The 21,175-nt window shown below is 30.3% G+C and overlaps 1 protein-coding gene across 1 annotated transcript in view; it reads right to left on the bottom strand.

Moving 5' to 3' along the window:
• Positions 1 to 20,885, bottom strand: part of fw (CUB and Sushi multiple domains furrowed) — a 365,438-nt gene extending 344,553 nt beyond the window's left edge. Inside the window, exon 1 of the mRNA XM_075374311.1 lies at positions 20,669 to 20,885. Coding sequence (XP_075230426.1) covers positions 20,669 to 20,759 — 91 coding nt within the window. The 5' untranslated portion in view covers positions 20,760 to 20,885. The remainder of the gene's footprint in view (positions 1 to 20,668) is intronic.
• Positions 20,886 to 21,175: the final 290 nt, after the last annotated feature.

The raw sequence follows: 21,175 nt of genomic DNA, 5'->3' as shown, positions 1-21,175 counted from the left end.
TGTTTCTTACGATTTATTTTGCAATTATTTATATATATATAGTTTATTCCAGAAAAGAATAAGTATGAAAGTGTTTTTAAATGTATGAATCTTATAGTAATTTAACATTACGATCGCACGCAAGCAGGCTCTTATTTGTAGTTTTAAGAATGTTTTTTTGCTGTTATACTAGTATTATTTGTATAATTCATTGTTCACAGTAGTCTTCCTATAAAACGTGAAAAATTGCAGTAGCACTATAAAACATAATAATTAACCTACTTATGAGCTGAAACATGATAATTTTTCTCGCTTGCAACAGTAATAATAAAGTTATTACTCTTTTTATTAGCTGTATACCTAATGGGCTCGGTTGTAAAAAAAAAGACCGATCGGTTTACAACTAAATTACCGTACGAGTCCAGTCGTGTTACTTCTTTATTTACTCTTCATTTTTCATTAATTCATTCAGTCATTATATTACATAATTTTTCAGTTTAAAATTAAATAATAGATTTAGTTTTTAAAATATGTATAAAAAATATCTAACCGTAAATTAGATCTAATTTTGCAGTTATTCTGCGATTAGTCAATTGTAATAAAATACAGTAATTTTGATTATCTTGCATGTTTTTTTTTTAATTGTCATTAAAGTAACTGATTGTGTTCAATTCTTCATTTGTAAGTTCTTTTATCTTATACTACGGTTATTGTTTTTACCCCGAACAATTCCTTCCTGCATTACATGAACAAATTGTTATATCCTAAAGATTAGTATTATTTTATACATTTTCATATTGCGTAAAACCATATTAAATAATCAGCTGTTTACATAGCGCGCCCAATTCAAATTTAAAAATCATAATCTGGAATTTATTTGTGATTTCCAATATTTCGTAGGTTGGTACCGGTACTTTTTCAAAAAAAAATCTGATCATCATACGACTTACTTGTTCGCCTATTAAATTACATGCACATATTTTTTTTAAATGAAAAGTACATAAAATGTTATTTCCTTAATAACTTCTGATATTTTTTCAATTTTTTTTTTAATTATTGAAGTATTATTTATTGTAAAAATTCGTTTACAATCAGAGGTTAATAATTATTAATAAATCAATATATTTAAATTAAAAAAAAAAAAGGTAACAAAAGGAAATGAAGTCTGATTCGAACTGATGTGCCTTCTCCTTGTAAGAACCAAATATTTCATTAATAAACATTTTATTTGGCTGAAAATCTGGAACCGATGAAAATAAGTACCGCTTATGATAAATTGTTGAACAGCTCTCGATGACAGCTTATTATTGCAGTTACGAAAAAGCACAAAATCCAATTTTATTTTTTTATTTTGGACTTTTTTGGTCCAGTTGATTGCAATCAAAATGGAAGCTGCATAACTAGATGTTACTACAGTCCTAAATCCAAAATTTCAAAATCCTACGGCTAATGGTTTTTGAGTTGCATACGCATATACGTACGTACGTACAGATGTCACGCCGAAGCTAGTCAAAATGGATTCAGGGATGGTCGAAATGGATATTTCCGTTGAAATCTAAAAACCGATTTTTTTCACGATCACAATACGTCCTTTACTTCGTACAAGAAAGTAAAAATACTGTATGAGTTTTTATAAATGCATGATTTCTTTAATCTTAATAAGAAATATATCAACAATACATTTTCGTTTATTAAAACTATTTTTTTTTTTTTTTTTTAATTTATGTGACAACTATTACTATTTAAATTTTTCTCGTATAAAATAAATACTCGACTGTAATTTATCAAATAATATTATGTAATTCTTATAGAGAATATTTTAAAGAAATTGAAATTTGACATGTAATATTTTTTAGTTTTCGTTCGAAAACAAAGTATTTTTTCTTCGTAATTTGTACGTATGTTTAACTAGTAAACAACGAGAACCCCTCCCCCCGCGACCCAATCAGGTAAGGATGACCTGTATGTCGTGTAAATTAGGTGTAGTCTAGTACACAGGCCGACCATTCCTGAGGCGTGTAGTTAATTGAACCTCAACCAACAAAGTACACCTGTATCCACTGTCTTTAATTATTCAAGTCCGTATGAAAGTAACTGACTTTTACTAGGATCTTAACCACAGACCTTCGTCTTCGAAAATCAGCTATCAAACAACTGATTTGCGACGATGAGTTAACCACTAGACCAACCCAGTGGGCGAATACAAAGCAATGTGTTAAAATAAGAGTTTAAAATTACTAATTATATAGATATACCACCCGGTTAGTCTAGTGGTTAACTCGTCGACGCAAATTATTTTTGCATAATTTTATCTTTTAAGTAGCTTTGCTCTTCAGCTTGTGAAGTATTCCATACTATATATATATATATATATATATATATTACTCCATCAGGTCTGGCTAAACATTTTATAATTCACCTGGTTACTTCTAGATATCATAAGATTCTGAGCTATGAATCCGGTACCGTTTCCTGACAGGCTCTTTAATTTATGAAAGAGAAGAAATTTTTGTTGTACATTTTAAAACCGGTCAACGTAAAGATGTAGGTCGATAATATTCCGTTACCATCCTGATTAAAAACTACCGATCTTCTAAAAGATTATTAACAGAAACGACATCGGTATTTGGAGAAGACCTTGAATTATTCTGCGGCGGGTTATTAGTATCTTGTTGCGATTTCTCCGTTAAGAAATCGATGTTTCTCACCGACCATTCCTTTACCTTACGCTATAACCTTTCTTACTTATTTTAAGTTCTGTAGATGCAGATCGAATCATTTTGATTAATACAGAAAATGTCAGGTCCTGAAAATCCGAAACATCCTTGGTGTGTTCTGGTGAGCGGTTACTTCGCGCCTACTACACAAATAGATAATGGCTTAAATGTCTGTCAGGTAAAACTGAGTTTAATTCCTCTAGAATGAATTATTAATTAGCGCTATTCTCCTTGCTGTTTAATTTCATTACCTACTTTCCTCTAATTTTTACTTTTTTTTGCTTAATATACCTCCTGGCAACATATAAATTGATTAATTATTATATTAATTAATAACATTCCCTATATTACACGCTAGTAAAATAAAATGTATAATTTTTATCTTATATAGGAAGCGAAAAGTACATTTACAGCGTTTGTGAACGGTGAGAAACAGAAAGTAACTTCCGCGAGAACCATTAACACCAACCTAGCATACGCTATTTTTTTACACTTATTTCCGCTTTATATATATTCACAACGATTTTTCTCGCTTAGATAATAAAAAAGTGTTGTATTTAATGTGAAATATTTTATACGAAAAAAATATTTTCAAATAATATTGTTAATTTATTAATCAAATAGTATTGAGTGTTAATCTCGTTCTTAACTGCAGATATTATTCTAATTATAAAATTTGAGTTGAAAAAGAAATTTTGTAGCGCGTGAATAATTCCAAGAATGAACCGGGGTTCGAATTCAGAATTTTCTGGATGAAAGACAGAGATGCTACAACCTTGATGCGCCCTATTTATTTTCAATATAAATTAAACTCTTATCGTAATATTTTTGTGTTTTTTAAATAAAAATTCATCAAAGTTATCCGTTATCAATATTTTTTTAATATTTCAACGACAATTTATAAACCCATTTTCGCAAATATTTGTTGATTAAATTTACTTCACTTGTAATTACACTTAATGGTGTATTTTATATTCGTGCTATGCTGTTTAACTTAGTTATTTACAAATAGTCGCAATCACAATTGATTTTTTTTCGTTTTTACTTCCTTGTACGAAGGAAGTATTGGGATCACGAAAAAGTTTGGTTTTCAAATTTCAACGGAAATATCCATTTTGACTAGTTTCGGCGTGACGACTGTACGTATGTATCATGCATAACTCAAAAACGATTAGCCGAACAGTGTTGAAATTTTGGATTTAGGACTGTTGTAACATCTAGTTGTGCACCTCCCCTTTTGATTGCAATCGATTTCACCAAAAATGTCCAAAAAAGCCCAAAATTCAAAACAATTTGGATTTTGTACTTTTTCTTAACTGCAGTAAACCGTTATCGAGAGCTTTTCAACGATATATCACAAGCGGTACTTGTTTTCATTGGTTCCAGAGTTATAGCCAAATGAAATTGTGATTAATGAAATATTTGGATCTTACAAAGGGGAAGGCACATCGGCGAGAATCTGACTTAATTTCCTTTTTTCTTTTGTTTTAAATTTTTATTTTAATTTAAATATATTGATTTACTAACCTCTGATTGTAAAAAAAATTTAAATTTATTTATTTAGTCTACTTCAAAAACTCGAAGTAAAAAAGAATTGAATAGTATTATTTTTTGGACTTTTTTTAATCTTTGATTAATTCATATTTTTTTATTTCATTCGGTGAAAAATATCAAAGATAAAATTTCAAAACATTTTGATAAAAAACAATTTTTTTCAGAAATTTTAATTCTGGTCGATTCGTCTTGTAGTATTTGATAAAAACTAATAACTTGAAAAATATCCATTATTAGACTCTTTTTTTTTCTGTTCAGCCTCCGGGAACCACCGTAAGGTATTATTACAGAGGATGATATTCTCATTCATCCAACCACCAAAGAACACCGTTATCCACGATCTAGTATTCAAATCCGTATAAAAGTAACTGCCTTTACTAGGATTTGAATAATAGGATTTAAACCGTTAATTAGACTAGATAATTAATAAATAGATTATGTAGTATTTGAATATCTGTTAAATCAAACGTTTTAAGAAAGAGAATTACGATAATTCTAAATAAAAAATTTAATGAAAAAAGAATTTGGGTTTTCTAATGTTATCAACTATTAATTATTGAAATCAACTTTTCCTGAGAAATTACGTATAACTTTACAGCAACAGCCTACTTAGAGTCGAGCTAAATATTGTTTCTTAAAAAGTTGTACGACAAGAAGTCACTAATTCTAAATCTACTTTTCAACACGTTATTTTGTAAAACAATTTAATACTTTATATTCTGATAAAACAAATATTTTTTAATTTTTCCCTGAAGCCACTCTAATATAGTTCAGCTGAGAAATCAGCAGTATATTTAACGAAAAAAACCACATAATTGGTCAACAACAATACGATGCAGAAGTTTACACAAAAATCACTGTATTAAAAATCCAGATATTATCTGGTTTGAATACTAGATGGTGGATACCGGTGTTCTTTGGTGGTTGGGTTTTAAATTTTAATTAACCACACTTATATGGAATGGTCGTCCTGAGACTATACAAGACTACACTTCATTTACACTCATGCATATCATCCTCTGAAGTAATATCTTACGGTGGTTCCGGAAGTTAAACAGAAGAAGAAAGAAAGATATCTATCTTCGGGAAATTATATAGCATTAATAGATGTAAAATTATCAGGAGTTTCTATTCTTCTATTTGGAACCCCGGGGAGGGGAAACGCTATGACTAATCGATCTGCAACTGTTTGACACTCGATTTTCAATACCTGTCGACAAGATCAAGATGATGATAATGATAACTAGCGTGTTAGCAATCATGACACAAGTTGAAAGCGTTGTCACCACATTTAAACATAAGCGAGGTTCTAGCTAAAACATTTATACTTTTGCTGGATATTTACACAATCCACACAACTTTAGAAATGAGCAAAGTTGTATCGTTACGAATTTTATACCTATATTGTAGAGGCATAGCTATAAATTTTCAGGGAAAAAAAATTTTATTACAGTATATTTTTATGCTGGTCAACGTAAAGTCAGTCTGATTAAAAATGATCATAAGAATTGTGAATTACCTTAGAAAGGGCCATTGTCGGGCATTTTTATATGAAAATGTAAGATCACCAAAACGGCTAAGCTACAGTTAAATTTTCAGAAAGAGTCTAAACCAAAAGTTACAAAAAAATTAATAAAATAAAAATTTAATTAAATTTTTCATAGTATAAATCTTACTTGAAACTAATTACGTTTGCTTATTATCGAGTGCCAAGTTAAATAGTTGATTATTTTTTTATTTAACGAACTTTACTTCTTGCCTTTCTAAATGTAAGCGACTTTGATTATTAATTTATTCGATGAGTAAATATTATTAGGTACTATGGAATGAATTTTAATTTTTTATCTTTTATGAAACGTCATCGTTACTTGTTCTAACAATTCATCGTGACAATCTAATCATTATTATTACTTTATACCTGCTACTTTGTGAAAGTTGTCTCGATTGACTAATACTATTTCACGCTTTTACTTGTATTTTCATTAATTATAATCCTTGATACTAACAGGATTGTCATTTTAAAATAATAGTTTATGGAAATTAAGGAAACAAATTGGTTTTACTGCCGTTGTAATTTTTTGTTAGTTTTGTGTTAAATTTATTAACCTAAACGTGTTTATGACATACATCTTCAGTTATTCGTTTTATTCATTCCAGCCTTTGTCTTCCTCTTCTTTTACGTGTCCCTGCATCACCAAATTAACTAAACTGGACCCATCAACCTAGTTCGACTTTCCAAGATTCTATCTCAAATTTCCCTTCTTTCCTATTCCCTTAAGACCTCTTAATTTTGAATTTTATCAGCCTTTAGTAACAACATCAGTGGCGGCTCGTAATTAAAATTAGTGAGGGTTCTGATCCAGAAAATTTTTTCTGGGCCTTTTTAAGACCGTAGTTTAAAGTTTTCTATAAATAAAAGAATTGAAAAAAAAATGAATCAAATAGAACAGCTGGAAGCAGGATAATAATCTAATTCTTCACTTTATAACATTCAAGAATATGGTACACGGTTTTTAAGCACAACACACGCAGAGTAAAAAAAAATTACCTTCCACCAGCACGCCAGGTTCGTCACTGCGAGAGCGACAGTGCTCCTGTCCCACCGCAGTCGCGCGTGCAGCTTCCTATGTGTACAGCAGCCAAACACCACACCGATGGAACTGTTAAACGCAAAGTTCCCCCCATCATAAGCTGGGGGATGGCTTCTGACATTCAGCTTAAGGGATTATATATTGTACAAGTATAAAGAAAGAAGGACTCATTGTATAAAATGTTATCGATAATATCAAGTGGAAATAGAGAGTTCTGCGGTTCTACAGCGCCTATACGCGAGCCGCCACTAAAAAACAGATTCTTTTCATTTCTGTTCCTCCCGTTGTCCATCTTTCATTATCGTAAAACGTTGACTTTATTAATATTTTTAACAATTTCTTTCTAATTCTTAGATCTATGTTTAGTATTGCCACAATTTTTTTGCATGAAAGCTTTCCTTACGCGTGACAGTCGGCTTTTGATATCTATAATATGATTTTACTCCATGAATAGGAAAAGTGTTTTTAACTTTTTTATATAGTATGTTCCTGTGCCTAAAAATTGAATTCCTTTTTTATTAAAAAAAATAATAAATCCGAACAAAAATTCGGCTCGTATAATGTTTTGAATAAATTTCTACGTTCTTTAAAATGTAAAAACACAAACCCACTTTGTCGATCAAGCTGGATTAAATTTAGTTTGGATTCACATGTCATGTGAAATTTTTTGATTTCTTTATAGTTTGCCTTTATTTTTTTAATATTTTATTCTATAAAAAATAAAACTAAAGAAAATACTGAAAATGTGTTTCTTACTTTTATGTATTTATAAATATCCAGAAATAAATATAACTGAATAAAACCGATGTAAAGTAGAAAACTTGTTTTGTATGAATTTTCCTATCTTCCTTTTTCCGGCTGAATCTCAGGTACTACTGAATGATTATTTTATTTATTTACTTAAATAATTTACAAAAGAAAATTTTAGGGATAAATTTATCTGTTTTATTCCATTAATGGGTGAAAATTCCTTTTAAACGGAGATTCTGTCCCCATTTTACAGGGCATAATTTTTCGAGTTGTGATATCTTGATTTGCTGGTATAATAAATGCGTTAAAATATACCCGATAAGATAATAATTATAAACGAAGATCTAAACTTTCTTTTGCTTTTTTCATTCAAAAACTGTAATATTTTAAAGAAATTGGTTTGTGAAGACTGAAGAAATCATTTTTTTTAATACTTATTGTTTCACATTTTACAGATAATTAGATAGAAAAGCAAAATAATTTTCCATAGCCAGCCTTATTTACATAAAATTGAGAAACGTAATAGTTTTACGTTGCTGAGAATAATATTTTCTTGATATTTCTGCGATTTATGCAAAACAGAAATAAAAGCGCACGTATAAATAAAAGCATATAATTTTGATTTATATGAGCGAGACTTTATTTAGATTAAATCGGAAAAATAGAACTGAACCTTTGGTTAAAGTTGAACGCAGGATTCTTAGAACCTGGCTAAACAAAAAATATAAACGCGAAAATCAGTACAGATTATCGCCTAATAAATTTCTATACGAAAACTTGGTATCCTTAATCAATACTATGAAAAAGAAGCGAATTTCTTTCTGTCCACACTTGTTAAGATTACCGCAGGATAGGATTACTTAGAGAATTATCGATCGATTTTGGTCTTTAAAAAATCCGCCACTATGGATCAAAGAGATTAAAGAAGATATGCAAGAATTAAATTTGACTTACGAAGATTTACTTAATAAATCCGAAAAATTAAAATTTATTATTAAAGATCCGAATGCCGACTTTAAAGTAAGAACTTTTAATTATACAAAATGGATTTATTCAGAAGAGGATCGTAAAGCAAGATCATTAAGAACGACTAAATATTGGGAAAAAGTAAAAGCTAAGAACTTAAAGGCCAAAAGATCGGCAAAAAAACTTGAATTATTCTGACTAAAGTGGTCCTTTGCGACCTTAAAGGAAAATAAAAAATAAATTATTATGTTACTTTATTATTTCGAATTACTTCTGTCTACTTTCCTGATTTCTCGGGTTTCATGAGAAAATTGAAGGAGGTCGTTTTTTAACTTAGCTCTAATTGAAACCAGGATCTTATTCTAATATATACCATAGGATGTAACGCCTGATGAACAACATTTTTTGCATTTAATACCTCATATTCGTTTTATCAACTAAAGTTAATATTACATAAATAAAAGTTTATAAAATTCATCTTCTCTTCGATATTTTTTTTAAAGAAAGCTCTGACCTTATTCTCGTTGAAAATATTTTTTTTTTTTGTGATTTACTGACAGGATATAAAATATTTCAAAAGTTAAAGGTTAAAGTAAAGAGAAATTTAAGCGACTTTCTTGGAATTTATTTTTTTTAATTTACTCGACGGGAATATATTTTAATAAAATAATTCATGTGGAAATAATTAAATAAAATTTAATTTGAAACAATGTTTCGCAACGTTAAGCTATAATTTAAATGTTCAGAAAGGAAAAGTAATGAAGGTAGGATATAATAAGACAATAAATTCTACGTAAAGAAGGAAAACCCGAATAATTGAGACAACCAGGAGTGCAGTACCGGAACAGCGTTCCGGTACTGCACCCCTTTTTGGGAGAAATAAAAAATATCCTTTCATATAAAATTTGTTAGGAAAGTCTGGCCTACATTTTATTTTAATATTAAATATTCATTGTTACCACATTTCTTAATGAAAGATATTATCATGTGTGGCAGAGGATACTACTGTAAATTATAAAAATCAGACCGCGCGAAAATTTCGTTGCTTTTGAATATCTGTGGGGAAGGGATGACAAAATAAGTCGCTAAAAATATAATTCGTGAAAAATAAATTAAACATTTGCTAATTTTTATTTCTTTTCTATGTAAACATCAAAATTGATGTGCATTTTTAGTAACATTGTCAAGTAGCCAGCCGACTGTGGTTGAGCATTATCTTCTTCTGTTTTGCTGTAATACAAAATCAAACTTTCTGGTACTGGAAAATTTAACTGTTTAGCCTTGAAAACAATACGGGTATTTAGGCGCTAACAGGTTACAAAAATAAAAATTAAAATAGCAAATAGCTAAGAAAGTGTTTAATAGAAATCAGTTTTTATGTAGTAAAATAAAAGTAAACTTAAGGAGCAATTTATAAAATTTTATATTTGGAGTTTACTTCTATATAGATATGAAATATGGATATTAAGAAAAAGAGAAATAGAAATGCGAGAAACATTTGAAATGTTCAGTTGAAGGAGATTGGAGAAAATAGAATAGACAGACAGAATGAGAATAATACAGAAGCTTCATCGCACTTTAAAGTAGAATGCTAACGCCTAATTCATACCATTAAAAAAATCAGGATCGTTAGAAAATAATAAAAAAAAAAAACTCTTGCGTAGAAGTGCTCAAGAGCGACATTTCGTTTTCGACGGCCTCACTAACGCATTGATTTCCTGAGTACAAGGTACTATATACGTTCGATTACCGTGTAGACCCTACACAAACGCATAAATCAACTCCCTCACCAATGTGACTCACTGCATAAGCACGTATGAATAATACACTACAGTCAACAATACTTCATATTTGTTCGACCTTAAATTGAGCGTGACTCAAGAACGACTCAACCAATCTTTATCAAATTTTTACAAGCAAAACTTCAGACACCCTACTACAGCATATCTAGATTTTAATAAGTAAGTTTTGGAGATTTTCGAATTACAAAATTTTACACATAGGCCTATAAATATATAAGGAAACCTCATTTTTAATAAATGATATTTTCATATTCCTCATACCTCAAAACGTATTCATTTTCACCTCTCATTCCCACCATACGACCGAAAGTAATACCGTACTTTTCTTCGAAAAGTCGGTAAAAAGAGAAATCGGAAAAAGTAAGAACTATTAAAGGGAATAAGAACTATTAGGATTTTTTCTAAGTTCTTTTCCTAAGGTATAAGTTTTACCTAGGAATAGAGGAGAAATGAAAACGGACATGGTACGAGGGACTTTTTTAAGGTAGATAACCTTATTATATCATAACCAACAATTTCTTCCGGACAATAGAAGAAAGCTGGTATAGGATATACGACGAGTAATTCAAATAGTCCATCATTTACTATAAATTGTGATAATAATAACAGTAACAAATTTTATCATAATAAATGCTCAGATTTTGTTTTATTTCTATGTATTACTAGCAGACCCGGCAATGCTTCGCTATTGCTAGATTTGAGTATATATATATATATCAGATTAAATGAACGAAATTGAAAGTTTGATAAAACATTAACAAAATGAACATTCGGAAATGAACTTCACAAAATTTAACCTTTCCCTTTCCCACCTTTCCACCCTCCCTTCCTCTTTACCCTTTCCACATATCCCTTCCCCCTTTTCCTTTCCCCAGTTTCATTTCCCCCATTTTAATTTTTACCGTGGTTCTTTCCTCCCGTTCCCCTTCCTTTTCCGTTCCTTCCCCCATTTGTCTTTCCCTTTTATTACTTTCCCCGTTTTCCCCTTTTTCTTTTTTCCGTTGTCCCCTTCTTCCTTTTTTGTTTTCTTCCCTTTTACCTTTTTTGATTTTCCCTCTTTTCCTTTTCCGATTTTTTCCTTTTTTCCCCGCGCGTAAATCGGTCCAGTAGTTTTTTAGTCTGTAGCAGACAACCATATCGGAAACATTGAAATGGAATCGTAAAATATGTAGAATAGCGTGTGTTGCTTTTACGTCCAACAGATAGCGCTGTTTTTTTTTTTAAAATCATGTTTTTACCTATCACAGGTGTGACATCTTAGATATATAAATAGTATATATATATATTTTTTTAAAAACGCGCGTATTCGAATGCAATATTATGTTAAAATTTCAAAGCAATCGGTGAAGAACTTTCGGTGATTTAAGATTTTTAACAAACGAACATTTACATTTTTATTTATATAGATGTTGAGATGGAATAATTAACAAGATACCAAATTGACTTTAAATATTCATGTCATATTTATCGATTTTATCGGATCCACTTTTTTGTATTATTTTTAGATTATATCTATAATTAAGGTAATTTAAGAAAATCTTTATTAAAATTAGTTGCCGCTTTATTATTTTATTAGAATAACTTCATTCATAATTCAGATAATGAATGAATCCAATCTCTATAAAAAAAGTAATACTATTTATTAAATAACATGAGATTTTATTGAGATGTTTTTATTTATTAATTATTATTTTACTCAAAAAATGTTGACTTAATCTTCTTTTTTATATCCCATACTAACTTTAACGTCACCTTTCAGAATACGTAGAGTAAATGTGTATGTGGGTTGATAAATCTGATACATGATAATTTTAAAGTAAACCTACACACATATTTAGTTTAGATTCATAGCTATTCTACGTATACTATTACCGAGATTTTACATATCCCCTCACTATAAAGGAATCTACATATATCACTCCCTTCCTTTTTCTTGTAACAAACGAATCAAAAGATCATTCATTTTCTTTCTCTCTTATGTTTGTATTTTTCTAAATTCTTGCTTTCGTAATTATTTATTCAAACTTATCTAATGTAATGTGGAGTCCAGTGATAAATCTATTTGAATAACCTTCGTTTTGTATTATTTTTTCTTTATTTTGAAACATCAGTTAAATTTAATTTTAAAAATTAATATTTTTCTTAATACGTGAAATCTACAGAATAGATATATTATATTATTTTCCTAATGCGTATGTTGCAATCTGTTCAACTAGTGAACAATAAGTCCCACGGCCCAATGAGATGAGAACGGTATGTATGAAATGTAAATGAGAAGTAGACTTTTATAGAATCCAGGGCTGAACATCTCTGAGACGTCTGGTTAATTGAACCCTAACCACGAAAGTACAGCAATATCCATTGTCTAGCATTCAAATCCGTATAACAGCAACCTAATCTTAACTAGGATTTGAACCTCAGAACCTTCGAATTCGAAAATCAGCTGTTAGGTAACTAATTTTCGACGACGAGTTTATCACCAGAGCCCGTTGGGCCAGAATAAATATGAAAAAAGAATTTGACGTGCACATCACATGACTTCCTTATACTCCTATTAAATTACATATACACATGTTTCTACGCCGGTCTGCAGCTCGATGTCTGTGCCAAAATGTTGTCCTCCTAGCCAGCGTTTCATGTCAGCAAAGAGGTGAAAATCGGATGGAGCAAAGCCCGGGCTGTATGGCTGGTGATCAACCACTTCCCAACGAAAACTCTGCAGGAGCTTCTTTGTTACAGCTGCAGTATGCGGCCAAGCATTGTCATGGAGAAAGACAATGCTTGATGACAAACATTCCTCTCCGCTTATTCTTATTCATCCACTCTATGTAACTATGTAAGTACTTGTAACAAATAAATTTTTTTTTATTTTCACTGTGGTTTTAATTTCGTGACCGATCGGACTTTGAAAAAAAAATAACCCTCGAAATACTTATCATTATCAGGCACAAAATTCCAACCAATCGTATTCTTTGCTTTTTAACCAATCATAAGGTGAGAGTAATTCTTATCATTATCAGGCACAAAATTCCAACCAATCGTATTCTTTGCTTTTTAACCAATCATAAGGTGAGAGTAATTCTTATCATTATCAGACACAAAATTCCAACCAATCGTATTCTTTGCTTTTTAACCAATCATAAGGTGAGAGTAATTCTTATCATTATCAGACACAAAATTCCAACCAATCGTATTCTTTGCTTTTTAACCAATCATAAGGTGAGAGTAATTCTTATCATTAACAGACACAAAATTCCAACCAATCGTATTCTTTGCTTTTTAACCAATCATAAGGTGAGAGTAATTCTTATCATTATCAGACACAAAATTCTAACCAATCGTCTTCTTTGTTTTTTAATCAATCATAAGAGAGAGTATGATAGTTACTCTCTACGTAAGTACTTGTTACAAATAAAAAGGTTTTTGTTTTCACTGTGGTTTTAATTTCGTGACTGATCGGACCTTGAAACTTGAAAAAAAATAACCCTCGTAATTATTAATAAACCAATATATTTAAATAAAAAAAAGTTTAAAAAAAGAAAGTGAAGTCGGGACTCTGAATCGATGTGGATCTTTCCCCTTGAAAGATCCAAATATTTCATTAATTAAAATTTTATTTTGCTGTAACTCTGGAATCGATGAAAAAAGTACCACTTAAGATATATCTTTGAAAAGTTCTCAATGAGGACATATTACTGCAGTTAACAGAAAGTACAAAATCTAAATTTTTTGAATTTTGTGCTTTTTTGGACATTTTTTGTGAAATCGATTGCAATGTAAGGGGAAGTGAACAACACTCTTGTAACATAGTTACAAGAGTCCTAAATCCAAAATTTCAATATTCAACGGCTAATGGTTTTTGAGTTATGCGAAGTACGTACAAACGTCACGCCGAAACTAGTCAAACTGGATTTAGGGATCGTAAAATGGATATTTCCGTTGAAATCTTAATTCCAAAATTTTTCGCGATAACAATACTTCCTTGTAGTAAAAAAAGAAACGGAAAAACTAATTTTCAATTCTTTTCTCTTTTTTATTTGTTTTGACAATTAAAGCTTAGATAACAGTTATCAAAAGTTAATGAAGTAAATTGGAAAAAAGTTTACGCTCAAAAATTTAAAAAAAAATCTTTATTTAAATTCTAAATCTAGGTGCTCGTTTCGATTGTTATTCAGTCATTATCAGTATCAATACGGAAAATCTTAATATACAAAAAAGTGCTTGTGTATCTATCTTTTTATACAGATTTAGATTTATTCTGGTCGTGATGAGAATTTGTATACTAGCAGTTTCAAGCAAGAGAAAAATTGTTATCTAAATGTTTATTGAAAAAACTATCCCAACCCATTTATCCTACTCCCCTTAAGCAAAATTTTAATGCCTATCTATACGGTTTTTTGCAAATTTCTCGAAAACTGTGAGGAAATCAATGAAAGTGGATTTTCTGAAAACTCATAAAATTTGCCACAAAATACAGTTATTAACAACCACGGTTGAAAATTGGTGGACAACTATTTTGTTCTTTATCCCGTTGTAAATCTGTGTCACCATTTCATCTGCTATCTCCTTCTCACTCGTTTTCCAACTCATTGTAGGTCTCACTGTTAAGTTACGCTACAAAGAAACCATCAAGTTCAATATCAAGGGGCATCCCAATCCCGTAGGGAGAAGACACCCACCTTTAGACGTTACCGGTCGCCACACCACCCCCTCCGTTCGAAGCCCTGAGGAACTTTACCGGAAGTCGTCTTTAGGCCCTCTAACTGATTACATCTCACAGTCACCAGCCAGGCCTCGGTCGGGAAACCACCGATGTAAATGCCTCGGCAGACATTTGTATCGGTAAAATACATTTCAAATTTCGCCTTCACGTAGGCCTCAAACGGACATCATCACATCCAATCTAACACGATTCTCTCAAACTAACTGACCGAAATCCCGGAAGCGCGAACCCCGCGCCCAGTACAGATTTGAAAACACCGTTCGTGACTGTGAATGTCTCAGAAAATGAAAGAGTTTAAAGTTAAACCGGTGGTACACTCATACCGATCAAAACTATGTCTTACGCAACATAAAAATTCAGACCTACGCCCAAATAAGTCGACCAATTTAGGTTCCATCAAGCGACATCCAGTGCTGCTTAAATTGAAGATCAAACGATTGTTGAAGAGCTCAAGCTACGCGTCAAGTACACGTGCGAAGCCGCCGCGGGTAGCCGCTAGTCTATATAAAAATATATGTAAAAAAAATAATAACATATTAATAAACAACTTCTTTTTCTTTTCTTTTTATTCTTATTCTAAAATCTCAGTAAAATATTCGTTTTACATTTTTTTGTAAGTTCTGTTCATTTTTTTCAATTATTTTTTATAAACACTTTTTCCTAGTGTCTATTGATGAATCTTGCTTAAGAATTAAAATGGTCATGTTAGTTTCGAATTTAAATAAAAATTTGTTAAACGGTTTATCTTATTTTCTAGTTAATTAGAAAGTGGTATTTCACCATTATTTAAAGTAGAAAAAGCTTACCGGTTTTATCTTAGCTTTTTTAAAAATATCTTTTTTCTAATGAAATGACAAACGATTATATGCGTATACTGGCAAAAAATCAAATCGATAGAAGATAATGAACGACAAACTATCACAATAACCTAATCGTTTGACACATCTTTAAATAAATTATCATGCATACTCGTACATATACGAGTACAATAAACGCGAAGAAGTATTGGATATTAAAAATATTTTTCTTTATTTTAAATAATATGATTTATTAAAAAAATTAAAAATATAAAAAAAGATTACATATTAATTATAAAAACCTTTTATAGTTTATATTTTTATTTTTACATTTATTGTATTATAATAATAATAATAGTTACAACTAAATAAAATCAAGCTATTTATATAAAAATCATACAAAATAGCTCCCCCCCCCAAAAAAAAAATCAATACTCAGAAATGAATGATCGCAAAAATAATTTTTTTATCAATATAAAAAATATATATAAATTCTAAAAAAAATGTAATAATTAATTAAAAAGCTATGATAATTAGTATTTAAATATAAACTTAAGTTATTAAATCTATTAATTTATTAATTCCTGCGATGTACACAAAAATTAGATCAAACATCATTTTCGGATTGCAAGTCTTAGTAAACTACCTTTACGATCCTGGCATTACAAGTCGTCAGGGAAAAGAGATCGAGGCCGATCGAGAAAAAGATGAACCCCGGAACAAGCTATATAACCTAAACCTTGTGAAACGAGAAAGAAGAACAAAAATAAACTTTTTAACTATGAAACAAATCTTCTTTTTTCATTTTAATATAAACAAACATATAGTTAGTAGTACGAGTATAATTTTTAGGGTTAAATATTTATGTCAATGTGTAACAAGAGATATAAGATAGGGAAACGTAAAAAATTAGAAAATATTTTAATTTTTTTAAATGTAACAATATATTTTACGCCGCAAAAAATTTCAGACTTTTTTTTATAAAATTTCATTTACACAATAATAAATTTTACATTTTTCGTAATGATTATTACAAGACATTTAGAAATTTTAAAATCATAACGTAAAATTCATATCGGTTATTTCGAACCATTTTCTTGTTTAATTCTATAATATCAAAATTTAAGTAACAGCGTTTTTACTTCTTTAAACGAAGTGAAGAAAGTATTGTGATCGTGAAAAAATTCGGTTTTCAAATTTCAACGGAAATATCCAGTTTGACCATCCCTGAATCCATTTTAACTTTTTTCGGCGTGACCCCTGTACGTACGTATGTATCTCGCATAAATTAAAAACGATTAGCCGAACAGTGTTGAAATTTTGGATTTAGGACTGTTGTAACATCTAGTTGTACACCTTCCCTTTTGATCGCAATCGACTGGACCAAGAGTGTCCAAAAAAAGCCCAAAATCCAAAACAATTTGGATTTTGGATTTTTTCTTAACTGCAGTAATAAATTCTCATCGAGAGCTCTTCAATGATATATCATAAGCGGTACTTATTTTCATCGGTTCCAGAGTTATAGCCAAATAAAATTTTAATCAATAAAATATTTGATCTTGCAAGGGGAAGGCACATAAGTTAAAATCCGACTTCATCGTTGTTTTTAACTTTTCATTTAAATATATTGATTTATTAATAATTATTAACCACTGATTGTAAAAACCTTTTACAATAAATAATAATAATTTAAAAAAAGATACATGTACGAAGTGAAAACTTGTATGGGATCGCAGTCGTTTCGAATTAATATATATTACAAGAAGCATATAATTTTTACATTCGTTAGCCACTTTAACTTCTGACCCCTATAATCAATTTGGCGCACAATTTGAACGTGTGTTTTCCACGATTATCCCCGGTTTTAGTTAAATTTTCACGCCGAAAGAGTGGATTTACTGCAAAATACGTAGTAAAACACGGATTTGAGATGCCCCAAAATTACAGCAAAAACCAACAAAGAAATTGGCTACTGAACCACCACGTTTCTTTTCACGGGTTTATTCGAATACAATAAAGAACGGCTACTTTCAATGATGAATGTGTGTTCACATGTTGAAACAGTTGATTTACTGAAAAATTCATAGTAAAACACAAGCTTTAACTGTAAAAAGTTTGATTAATTATAAATTTACGATGACGATGTAGGTCATCATTACTTTCAGCGATGTGTGTATAATGTTGATCATTATTTAATATATGCAGTGGTCATTATTTACAATGCAAACTTCAAAATTACTGTTGGTTTTTATAATCTAACAGCTACTAAATTTACGCTATAAATTTATAATGATGTTCTGCATCAATCAGTCATCATTACTTTCAGAGAAAGCGGGTGTTTTGGATCTTTAATTTTTTTTAGTTGTGGTAGCTAATTATTGATAGCTGATGTTATTTTATTTATATTTTGCGTAAGAAACGGGATTTCTCAGACATATCTTTCGTTAAATAAAAAAAGGGCGTTCTCGAAAACGGTGCGTTCTAGGGCACTTAAACGCGATTTTATTAATTTTATTATTGCGATTTTATTACGCGATTTTATTAAAGGCTTAACTGAAGGGGTGCTTTGCGATCACCTGGAACGATACGTTCTAGTTTCATGCGTCTAGCGGCCACCGTTCTGGAGATACTAGCGCGATCGAAATTCGCCCCCACAGAATTGCAGGACCAAAATAGTTCATATAAAGTAATTTTTTAACGATAAACAGCAATCTTTACCGACAATATTTTCAAGGTTAATGATTTTTTAATGCATATAAATTTGGTGTTGAAAATCTTCACATATTATACAAACTCAGTAAAAAAATATTATATGTTACACTTACACTGAATTTAAACAATTATTTTTTTTTTATTATTATGAGTGAAGAGAGGGAGAATTATTGTGAAAATCACTGGCAGTTTTTTCTCCCACCACCCATCCTCTGCTACTACATATTATACTATACACTCATATATGCGAATATATAGTCTCGCTCTATGCCTTTTTCTCTTCCATATATACATGCTTAGCGTCTTGCGTTACGTTACAGATTTTGATTACGAGTCAGCGATTTTTTCCCCATGTTCCCATGTAATTCGTACGTACAAAAAATTCTGACACAACGCGTCTAAAGAAGTTTTCACTTCAAAATATATGAAAAATATCAGACGTTATTAACTAAATAAAATTTTATATACTTTTTATCTTAAAAAAATGTGTATATGTAATTTAATAGGTGTACAAGGAGCCGGTTTCTGTGAGGGGAGTGGTAGCATCTCGACCTTTCATCCGGAGGTCCCGGGTTCGAATCCCGGTCAGGCATGGCATTTTTCACACACGCTACAAATCATTCATCTCATCCTTTGAAGCAATACCTAACGGTGGTTCCGGTTAAAGAAAAAAAAATGTGTTCAAGGAAGTCATGTGGTGTCCACATCAGATTTTTTCTTTAAGTACTAGACTATATTATATTTAATATAAATATCATTATTTGTTTCCAAATAAAAATTAATTAGTATTAATAATATTAACACAGAAGGAAAACGAATTTTATTTCATTACTAGCTGACTTGTCACGACTTCGCTCGCTCTATACAGTTACATTTTTCGTCGCGGTTAGGAAAAATAGCCGGTTAGGGCTCACTTCATTCATCCTTCCCGTCTAGTCAGGGGGCTCTGCCTCCTGAAATGTGGGTTTCAAAACAGTCGACCTCCATCTAAATATATTAGTTATGACCGGTTACCCGTATGAATATTTTACCCCGTTCTTAGAGTTACCTGACAAACACCGCTATGAAGTGACCGTAATTTTCTCATATTTTAAAAAAATTTTTAATTACTTTAATTTTATGTTTTTTTAGTCAAGTAACCGGAGGCAGGTGTTGCCAGTCGCGTCGCACATACAGTAACACTGGCTGTGTCGGTTGAGCCACCGCGCCATACACAGCCTAACCCCTTAAAAAGTCAAAAATGATTTTTAGAAATTTATCTGACGAATATTTGCAATCTCCACTCTTGTGAATATATAGTTTATTGTAGTCGGAAATGGGGAAAATTTTCAATTGTTCAAATTTTTTTACCTTTCTTCACCTCTTTTAAGGTCGAATTTCAAAAAATCTAGAAATTGGTTTTTAGATATTTACATGAAAATTACACAAACCATAAATCAAGTAGATGTCTTCATTTGTTATCAATAAATTAAAAATATCGTAAATTTCATCGTTACTCCATTTAAATCCTTTAAATTCGGTATTTCAAAAATTTCATTTTAATTGTGCGTTTACACCCTAAGAAGAACATCTATAAAAATTTTCATCAATTTACCTTCAGTAGCTTTTGCTGGGCGTTGAATAAGAAAATGTCAGTCAGGACATTTTCTTATTTATATATATATATATATATAAATTTAGATACCACATGCAATAAATATGACAAAGTAGATAATTCGAATATTTCATAACGTATTCCAAACTTCACCCCTCAATCAAATATTGTAATATGAAGATTTTTATCTTTTTTACTTGTTTTTAACAAGGATAAGATTTAAAAAAATAAATAGAAGTACGTTAAAGTAAAAATATACATACATATTTGTTGAACTACATTCATCTGGAATGTGAACATTTCGGTTTAAAAATTAATGTTTTCTATACTAAGAACTTCAATTAGTCGAATGTATATTATATGAATAAATAATTTTAAAAAATTATGTAATTAAACAATATTTGAAAAGAAAACTGTTGTAAATTACTTTGGTGACTTTAATAGTAGGAATGTATGAAGAATTAAAAATATTTTTATCTTTACCTTCGGCCGATGACGATGTAGAAAATATCAGCAATAGAAGAAGTATAAAAAGAAGATTAATATAACAACAATAAATGGTAAATCGGATCATTTCATTTCACTTATTCTAAATAAAACTTTCACACATGCTTCACACAATCGTCGAACGACGTAACGTTAACGTAATAACAGAGATAAACAGTCACACCTGAATCCAACGACACCGTGTCACAACCGAACTGCGGTTTGCCCAAGACTGGTTTCGTTCTAACATTAGTATCGCCAACATAAAATAACATTTAATAAAAAATTCCCTTTTACCTTAATTAATTCCCTATTTCTTTCTTTCGACGATTGTTTTTAGGTTTTATTTTTTCATTATCACCATTATTTTTATCGTTATTTCTAACAGATTATAACCCTCCATTCATTAGATCGACTTTCACTCGTTTCGTGTAGGATATATTTAAAAATATAAAAGTCAGTATAAGCAGTCTCTATGATTCTATTCTTAGAATTAATAAAACG

The sequence above is a fragment of the Lycorma delicatula genome, chromosome 8, assembly GCF_047948215.1.
Source record: "Lycorma delicatula isolate Av1 chromosome 8, ASM4794821v1, whole genome shotgun sequence".
Classification (NCBI taxonomy): domain Eukaryota; kingdom Metazoa; phylum Arthropoda; class Insecta; order Hemiptera; family Fulgoridae; genus Lycorma; species Lycorma delicatula.
The sequence above is the reverse complement of the archived record's forward strand: the minus strand, read 5'-3'. Positions and strand labels throughout refer to the sequence as shown.